We start from the raw sequence: 9,426 nt of genomic DNA on the forward strand, positions 1-9,426 counted from the left end.
CGGTTTGGTGCGTTTTATATGGTATACGTTAAGTGTGCGTAGCCTATTCTACAATTTGAATTTGTCAAATCAAAAGATTATTAAGCATTACCTTTGTGTTTAATTTGGTAACATAGCCATGAATCAAAAAGGAAAACAAACTAAACTGTCTGTCTTTCTCTCTGTCTTTGTCTCATAATAGGCCTACCGTAAATTGATAAAATCCTGTCCTAATAAATATGGATTCACCTTATAAAGAAAATAAAGTGGGCAGATCCTGTTACAGATCTACTGTCAGGCAAGAATAGGAAATTGATCCTCGATCGATGGACCGTTTCACTGGATAAATAGAGAAAGGGTGGAAACTGTTGTGTTGATAATTAAGACAAACTCAAAGGACTCTGTATTGGGTTTGTCCCACCTGAAAGATAAACGCCCAGAGGGCGGCAGCAGCGCGCTCTCATCTGTGTTTCGGAAATGTTGGTCATTTGAGAGATGTTTGCCCTAAACTAGTCTTGCAGGCACAACTCCTCTCTCCTGGCGTACAATCTTGAAGTAGAACACCCAAGTTACAGACATTAAACCCTTAATCGAACCAGATCCAACACAAACTTGAATAGCTATTTTATTATTGGTGCTTCATTTTGGCGGACGTGCTGCCTGACAGGGTAAAACCAGGGCAAACTAACTTTATATATTTCAAGGGATAACTATCCTGATTGATCAACATGATATGATAATAGCAAAATGTTTTATTATAGGATAAGGGACTGTTGACGTCCACATATCAATTCGGTTGATTTCCAAATACAGTCACACACACTTTTAGTAGGCTATGTGCTCGATGTAATATGGACTTCTAATAGAACATTGATGAAAAATGAATAGCACAAACATGACCAAAAGGCTCACATTTACCCTTGCATTACACATGTAACCCCTGCAAAGCTTTAATAAGCTTTAACACGAAGATGGCCAGCACTATATTTATTTCCCTCTATTATATGTTATTCACACTTATTTAGCCTAAGTTTAAAATAAATAACTTGTGAACTAACTGTCATAATGTCCCAACCCTTCCACGTTACACGTTGTCAACTTTTTTGTGTGAAATGTTAACTTTCCTACCCCTGCTTTACTACTTTTTGTGTGCATATGCGTTGCGCGCGCGCGTGAGTGTGTGTGTGTGTGTGAGAGAGAGAGAGTGCGCGTGCCTGCGGGAGTGTGCGCTGTGGGCTCTGCTTGATCTGTTGTTTGCGCAACACAATCACATTTCTTTTAAGCGACAGGGTGTCTAGACACACACGTGACCGGGCGCGTCAATGCGCACTGGAGACTGGAGACGGAGCAAGGGCACCCAAACCATCCGCCTCATTTACAGACAGAGAGCCGAACTACCCCCCTCGAGATCACTCGTCGGCTCGCTTTTCTTCAACACACACACACTCTCAAGACACGGAAACTTCGTGTGAGATACGAGCTTGCTTGGATTATTGTATCTTGAAAAGGGATTCGTCTACTAAAATAGGTTGCAAGGCTCTTCGGTGCGTGGACGTAAACCCGAGGGTCTCTCTCGCTCTTCTCGCAGGCTTTTCAAACGCAACTCAACTCGGGTTAGAGATCCAGTCCCGGATTTTTTTTCTCCTAAGCTCTTTGGACGAGGCTCGTTCTTGTCAGTGGACCACATCCTCTGCAGACGGCTGGCATATTTAGACATAGCGGATACTAAAAAAAAATAGAATAAAAAGCCTCCGCTACCCTGACGGAGAGCCCTATAGCCTACTCTGTGCAGTCGGATCAAGGATTTTGTGGATTAATGCTCTTGAGGGCACGGCGGCGAGCTTCGGTTTTCATGGGATAATTGTGAACGCGTTTTATAGGCATAATTAGGCCCCAGTTTGTCTCATTCCCATTCCGGGCTAAATGCGCACAGATCGAAAGATGTTTTGACAATGTTTGTATGCTGAATAATCGGCACGGAGTGAGTGTATTTTTATTAAAGGGGTCAGTTCACGGCGCTATAGCCTACGCTGCACATCACCAAGTGAATAATTCTAACACATGCAGGCTACATGCTGCCGTCCTGGTGTAAAACGCTGCTAGAATCATTTTTCATACGTTGGTGTTAAACGCCTTTTGGAAGTGATGGTGATTTATACCCGGCGGAAGAGCTGACTGTGCCGCGAACCTCGACTGCTTTTCGGTGACCAAGTCTGCAGGAGACGGCGACAGAGACTGGCGTATGCTACAGACTCCCTCTGCTTACCCAGCGCCCAGTTTTTCCACCGGATTTTCTCAGGCTGCTTGTCATTGCCTGGACTCGGATCCCGGAATCTTCATGATTTGCGGACACCATGCTCGTTTTTTAGCCGGGGAACCCTCTTTTCGTCCCGCATGTTTAGGACCAAACGATCGGGGCTCGTCCGGCGACTCTGGAGGAGCCGTGCGCCCGTGGAGGGCGACGGGGAGGCGGATAGAGGGACGCATGGCTCCGGTGGCTGCTGCATGGGCAAAGCGACAAAGGTGGCCAAGTCCAACGCCGGGTCGGAGGCTGAACTCAAGGCGTTGACCCACTCGATACTGAAAAAGATCAAAGAGAAACAATTAGAGGTGCTTTTGCAGGCGGTGGAGTCCAAGGGGGGTGCCCGAAGCCCCTGCTTGCTCTTGCCCAGCAAAGTGGACACCAAAGTGGGTCAACAGTCTTACTCTCTCCCCATGCTGCTCTACAAAGTGTTCAGGTGGCCGGACCTCAGGCATTCCTCGGAGCTCAAGAGGCTGTCTTGCTGTGAATCCTACGGGAAAACCAACCCAGAGCTCGTTTGCTGCAACCCGCACCACATGAGCAGACTTTGTGAACTCGGTGAGCTGGATTAATATGATAATAAACCTCATATTAAAAAAAAGTTCTGAAACTGCCTTTCAATTCTCTGGTGGTGGGGCCTAATTTTGAAGGAAAGCACACATTCAGACACCGTGTCATTGTGTCAAAGAATTACCAGACTCTTAAAGGGGGTAATTAGCCTAATTCAAATGACATCACCTCTCTTGGCACAGTTGTCTTGAGTTTCCATAAGGTAAAACTTGACCGATGTTGAAAGCGTACCAAGTGGCCTTCTTCATCCTTTCGGTGTCATTCAATTTTGAATGTTTTAATTAAAAAGTCACAGCAGATAATATTTTCAAAATGTCCCCCAACTTGTTCATGATGTTGTCACGTCGCCATTGTGCCTTTTTAAATGCTAAATATGTCGACGTCTTAATTAGACAGCATCCAGACTTAAACAGGTTTTCTTGTTAGTTTAATCATTGTTTTGGCACTTTGGAGCTGTTTTTTCCGACATATATTAGGATATTTTTGACTTTATCATTTATAAACAAACAGCCCATCTGGCATTTCAACATTTCACAATTGGCATTTCCAAAGTGCAAAGCGACTCATCCCGGGCTTTACAGTCTTTCCACGGTGAAGTTTCCAGGGCTTGTGTGTGTGTGTTTGTGTGTATTTGTGTGTGTGTGTGTGTGTGTGTGTGTGTGTGTGTGTGTGTGTGTGTGTGTGTGTGTGTGTGTGTGTGTGTGTGTGTGTGTGTGTGTGTGTGTGTGTGTGTGTGTGTGTGTGTGTGTGTGGTTGCTTGGCGTCCCGGGCCAAAAGAGGCCCGTATCTCAGTTTGTCCTAGACGCTGATAGTGGCCCTCCTGGCGCCAGGCGGCCCCCTGTTTATCTGCCTGCCAATGAAAGGCAATAGCTGCCCGGCTGGCCTCTCTGCCTGCCTCTCCAGCTTGAGCTGACAGACACAAACCCATTTTCCCTGAAGAATGACAACTCTTATCATAAAGTGTAGATCTCTCATTTGTTTATTTTCTCATGCTCTGCTTTTTTCTTTTCCTTTTTTTTCCCTTTTGTTTTTTTTCTCTCCTCCATGCAGAGTCCCCCCCTCCTCCATATTCGCGCTATCCCATGGACTATCTTAAACCACCAGGTGAGCTTGATACATCCATACTGTACACTACAGTCATACATGTATTTATATTTCTCATTTTCTGAAACACATTTGTTTTTGCACAACAGACACATCTTAAATGCCAACTTGTATCCATGAATGTTTATGTGTTGTCTGTCAGTCTGATATTACATACACACATATAGCCTTACACACAACCCCTGCAGTGCATTTATGTGTGTGTGTGTGTGTGTGTGTGTGTGTGTGTGTGAAGGAAACGGCTCCGTGTTATGTTGTGATTTATGATAGCAGTGGAGTGGCACGCCTGGCTGGCTGGGCAGTTCTAGCATGGCTGGCAGCCAGGGCAAAGCAGCACAAAGTTGAGATACCAGCTAGTATAGACTGACTGGCACGTCACTGGGGGGCATAGTGTGTGTGTGTGTGTGTTTGTGTGTGGGGGTAGGGGGATAGTTGTATGGGTGTTTGCTTGTGTGTCCAGCTATCTATTGTGAATAGCAAGCGCAGACAAGCGTCGTCTCTGGAGCCAGCCAGCCATTATCATCTGAATGAATCAACAGATTAGGCTTGAGGACTTGCGTGGGGGTGTCACTGTCCCACATCTCTGTTTGGGATGTTTTTGTTTTAGGAACAGAGGGAGAGAGAGCGTTTTGTGTATGGCACACGCTTATTTTTAATTTTATTTTTTTACACCTAATTGTTTGGTCCATCCGCCTGTGCCAGACGCCACATGCCGCTGTGCTGTGCTCGTCATTCTACTCGCCGGTGCCGGAAAAAGTGGCATCAGGTTATGTCATCGCCTGTTAAGTCAGTTCTGAAAGTGTGTTAAATTTCCAGGCTGCAGCCAGAATAGTGTATTGGTGTCACAGAGAGGGTGACAGAGCTATTCAAATGTGCAGTCTGTGCAAGTGTGGCGCGATTATAACGACTCAGTTTTAAATTTTTGCTCACTTATGTGCTGTATGTCAGTGCAGGAAAAGAGTTAAACAATGACCGGTCAGCCGACGAGCAGCCAGCCAGTTCTACTCATGAGAAAGGAGAAAGTGGCTTTTCAGAGAGGGGAAAAACAATAGGAAGTCATTGCAGTTTGCAGCTGTGGTTCTACAAAGCTCCCCACCTCACCCTCTTCCTCCACCTCCATTTCTTTCTCTCTTCATCTGTCTATCTTCACCTTTAAATACAGTCTATAATATTCACCAAGGTTTAATTGAGAAGCATTTCCCAGAGACTTTTTTTAGACACGTGCACGCAGAATTGATCAATAATGCTAAAAACAAATATGATCAGCTGTGAAATAATCCTCCCAATGTTCCAACCTTCTTCTGGTGTGATGCCTGTCTCTGGGCAGAGCTAGAATGTCTATGCTTGAGTTCAATTGGAAGCATTCCAGTGCTGAAAGGAAAACAAGAAAGTAAATAGGAAATGCAAGCTGGATGCACACAAAGGAAATGATTATGTAATTATGTGACCACCCTGTTTGTTTCCCCTCTCTCTCTCTCTCTCTCTCTCTCTCTCTCTCTCTCTCTCTCTCTCTCTCTCTCTTAGTGCAAATTGAAAAAAAATAAAATGGATTTGTTTAACTGTGTGGGACTTGAATGCTGCCAATAAGAAAATAACAAGAAAAAAGGAAGCATCATCCGCTTGCTGTCTCGCCTTAGTTTTGCATTGCCTTTCTCTAAAGTCTTATTTTAAGTGTAAAAGTGCGTAACTGCCAAGCTGTTTCCTCATTTGGTATAGCTTTCAGCCGGTGCAGCTGCATTTGTGGTTAATCAAAGGCAACTCTGTCTATGTGTATCTCTGTGTATCGGCGAAAGAGGGTGCAAGACAACATATATTAATAGGACAATGGAAGCAACACACACACACACACACACACACACACACACACACACACACACACACACACAAGCAAGCACAGAGGACAGATGAGCTGATCATGCAGAAAGACAGGGGTCTCAAGGAGCTGTCAATCTGCAGCTACTTCCCATTACCGGAGGCTGTTACAATTTTCTATAGTGCTCTCTGTATTTAGCTTTGTATTAGACTGTGTTAAATCATCATGACACTCAGAAAATCAGCATGGTTAACTAACTTTTAGCAGGCAATCAAACACCGTAAAAAAAAACTTCATGAAATGGAAGAAACAGGGAATTATATGATGCTGGTTTTATGACTCCGGTGAACAGGAAGTAAGGTTATGTGTGTCAGTGTGCTACAGCAGCAGCAGCGGTGGCGGTCAATATGAAAGCCGGCCCGAGACGTAAAACGCTACCTTGTTTCAGCTCTGGGGAATATAAATCACACACTGTTTAGCTCTTTCTCTCTGATGCCCCCTTCAGCCCTGTGGTCAGCTGTGAACTGTTGCCCGGGAGACCGCGGGGGCAAAGGCGGCTGGCAGCCAATGAAAGCCAGGCACGCTGGGCTATGCCCGCGCATCTCATTACTGAGACCACAGCAGCACGGGCGTGTGCGGACTAGGGCAGGGAGGAGGAGGGCTCGCTGTTTAAACCGCTCTGGTCACTTGTTTCTTTATTACTTCATAGCGGCTGCTGCTGCTGCGGCTATGCCAGGTCAAAGCAGGAGGCCAGTGAGAAAGTGATAGCTGTTAGCAGGAGAGTGGAAGTATTCAACAGAAATATGTAGATCATAACATACGCATGCTGACCCCTTTTTCAGTTTGCCAGCCAAATTAGACCAACGCCAGCTCATCGACAAGTTTTCAGCGATTTTAAATGCAACCATTATGCACGGCTTGCAGGTAACCATCAGAAAAACTGCACTTTATAGTCATAGTTCAGTCAGGGTGGTGGTGACCAGCGCCGCACCACTGTGGCTCAATGTATTTGAGGTGTAGCGCAGTGTTGACGTGCAGCAAGAAGAATGTAACATTAGCGAATACCAAGCTACCAGCAGAAGCAGCTCTGCAGCAGAGCTAGCCTTTCTCCCAGCGGTGTGCTGCTGCCTCGCTCAACTAACACAGCGCTATTTTTCACTAAGGCTCTCCATTCAGGTGTCGTGTTGAAACTAGTCCACATTTAAAAGTCTTCGTGGGAGTTAAGGGTTCAAATGCAAAGAAAGGGAGAGAGAATTATTTTTTCTCTCTCTCTTGTCCGCACAGTGCAACACAAAGCAAACTTCCAGTCAACGGCTTTTCAAGGCCTCTCCATGGTCCGTCTGCCAAGGTAGCCGCGAAAACACACAAATAAACACAAACCGATACAGACACATAATACGTAGAAACATTTCTGATGCACCTTTTCCACTCTGGTTTACGCCTCAGCCTGAATGAGTTACATGATGGGATGTTTTCAGCTTGTTTCTCTGGCTGAAGTATAGGAGGGGGAATCATATCAAGAGACAATTATCAGAGCAGTCTTATTAAAAGAGGAGAACAAGCACACAGAGCATTGCAATCTCAGTCTTCTAAAGTTTGATCTGTATGTGGTTATTGAGTAGGGATCACAGGTCTCCAGCCCCAAACCCTCGCCTCAGTCATTAGCAGAAACGAATACTCCTCTTACCAGTTCAGCAGCTTGTCTGTCTATGCAGAGATGCAAGGCTAACGTTCCTCCTGAAGCAGTGGATTATGGGGGATTATCAGGGGTGTAAGAAACTCTCCTCTCCTCTACGTGTGTGTGTGTGTGTGTGTGTTAGTGTGTTTGTGTGTGTATGTAAGAGTGTGAGCCTCGTCGTCAGCGTCTTCATTAGGCATTGATTTCACCGAGTGATTGACGGTCTCACAGCTGCTGCTTTGCCTGCCTCCTCCCCTTAACACACACACACACACACACACACACACACACACACACACACACACACACACAGGAGGAACACACACAGTGCTAATTCAAAGTCTCTCTTTTTTCTCTTTTCATTAGATTCTCCAGACTCTGGACCGTCATCCAGTGATACTGGGGGAACGACATACTCGGCCCCTGTGGGGCTTTCAGGTAAATATTCCTACCAGTGTATTACTTATTTATACCGGCAGTTTTCTTGTCTTTTTTCTACCGTCACCTCCCTCTTCCCCCCGGTCATTTTATATTCCTCGTCTGTTTTCTTTTTCCTTCTCCTTGTCTGTGCATTCCTCCCACCACACACACACACACACACACACACACACACACACACACACACACACACACACACACACACACACACACACACACACACACACACACACACATCTCCCCCTCCATACTTGTGATGATCAGGCAGTGATTGTGGGGGCCCCTGCTTCCCCTCTGCAATAAAACGTAGAAAAAAGACGAAGGAGGGTGGTGTATTTCTCCCACATCCACATGAATTCCTCTTTGCTGGCTTCTCTCTTCTCCTCTTCCTCTTCTCCGTTCCTCTCATCCCTTTTCCGTGTTGTGCTGTTGTAATGGAGCAGCAAACACGATGAAAGCGTTGTTTGGAGAAGGAGAATATGCTCTGTGCGTGCAGTATTGTCTTTGTGTGTGAGTGTGTGAGGGTGAAGCTTCAAAAACAGGCTTCAACTAGTATGCAAGTGTTTTTTTGGTGGTGTTTGTGTGTGTTCACTCTCCTCCGGGCTGGGTTTTTGTGGACAAGGATGCAGACACAGGCGCCTTTTCTTGTCTTCCATGCATCCCTTATATGCAGTACGTGTTTTGGGGCCTTCCTGAGCTTTTTCTCCCCGTAATCCCCTTTGGCACCATTGCTCTCCTTGCCCCGGCAGCCCTGTCCGCAGGCTGCAAAGTACGGCTTTTTTATTTTTTTCGAAAGAGAAATGGTTTGCTCTCCACTGGCCCGAGATTGCTCTGTGTGTTGTGTGTGCTGTTCTCTGCTTTCCCTCGGCCTCAGATGGTTCTCATTACTGGGCCTTTAAAGCCTGTTTTATGTCAGTCGGTGATGTTGGCTGCCCATTTCCCCCCTCCTTTGTTTGGTGGTAGGGGGGGTGGGCGGGGGGTTAGCCTGCCTGCCTGCATGTGTGTGTGTCCTTGGATGGGGAGGGGGAAACAGCTTACAAGAATCAACCTCTTTTCTCCTCCTCTACCTCTCCTTCAGGTGGACACCAAAGTCCATCCCGTGTGCATTAACTAAAGACACATTTTAGACCTGAAACGCTTCAAAACTGTGAAACCCAAGAACTGGAGTCTTAACAGACATCCCCCCATACTCCCTCATTTACTCCTTTTCCTCCCTCAGCGAGGCGTTCATTCTTACCCTCCTCCTCTTCCTCCCCTGTTTTTCTTCCTGGCGAGGGTGACATGGCAGCGTTGGCCAGCGCTTCAGTGAATGGGCCTCCTCAGTAGAAAAAAGCAGTAGAGGTACAGTAGTATAGGGGAGGCCAGGGTTGGGATGGTCGAAGTTTCTCTGCCCTCATGATTTCCTCTAGCAAGCCCAAAATAAAAAAGAGAAAAACAGGCATCCCCTCCTCCCACTCTCTTCCCCCTCTCTCTCTCTCTCTCTCTCTCTCTCTCTCTCTCTCCCTGCTTCCCTCCTTTCGCCTCCCTCCCTCCCTCTGGGGC

At 46.3% G+C, this 9,426-nt stretch overlaps 1 protein-coding gene across 1 annotated transcript; it reads left to right on the forward strand.

Annotated features, from left to right (window-relative positions):
* Nucleotides 1-1,358: 1,358 nt before the first annotated feature.
* Nucleotides 1,359-9,210, forward strand: smad7 (SMAD family member 7; the record flags this gene model as incomplete). Its single annotated transcript, XM_080046599.1, has 4 exons — nt 1,359-2,839; nt 3,902-3,955; nt 7,813-7,884; nt 9,104-9,210. The coding sequence occupies exons 1-4, from the start codon at nt 2,374-2,376 to the stop codon at nt 9,208-9,210; spliced, it is 699 nt and encodes a 232-aa protein (XP_079902725.1). The 5' UTR covers nt 1,359-2,373.
* Between the last annotated feature and the right edge of the window lie 216 nt (nt 9,211-9,426).

Source organism: Ammodytes marinus (assembly GCF_949987685.1).
Source record: "Ammodytes marinus genome assembly, chromosome: 18".
Classification (NCBI taxonomy): domain Eukaryota; kingdom Metazoa; phylum Chordata; class Actinopteri; order Uranoscopiformes; family Ammodytidae; genus Ammodytes; species Ammodytes marinus.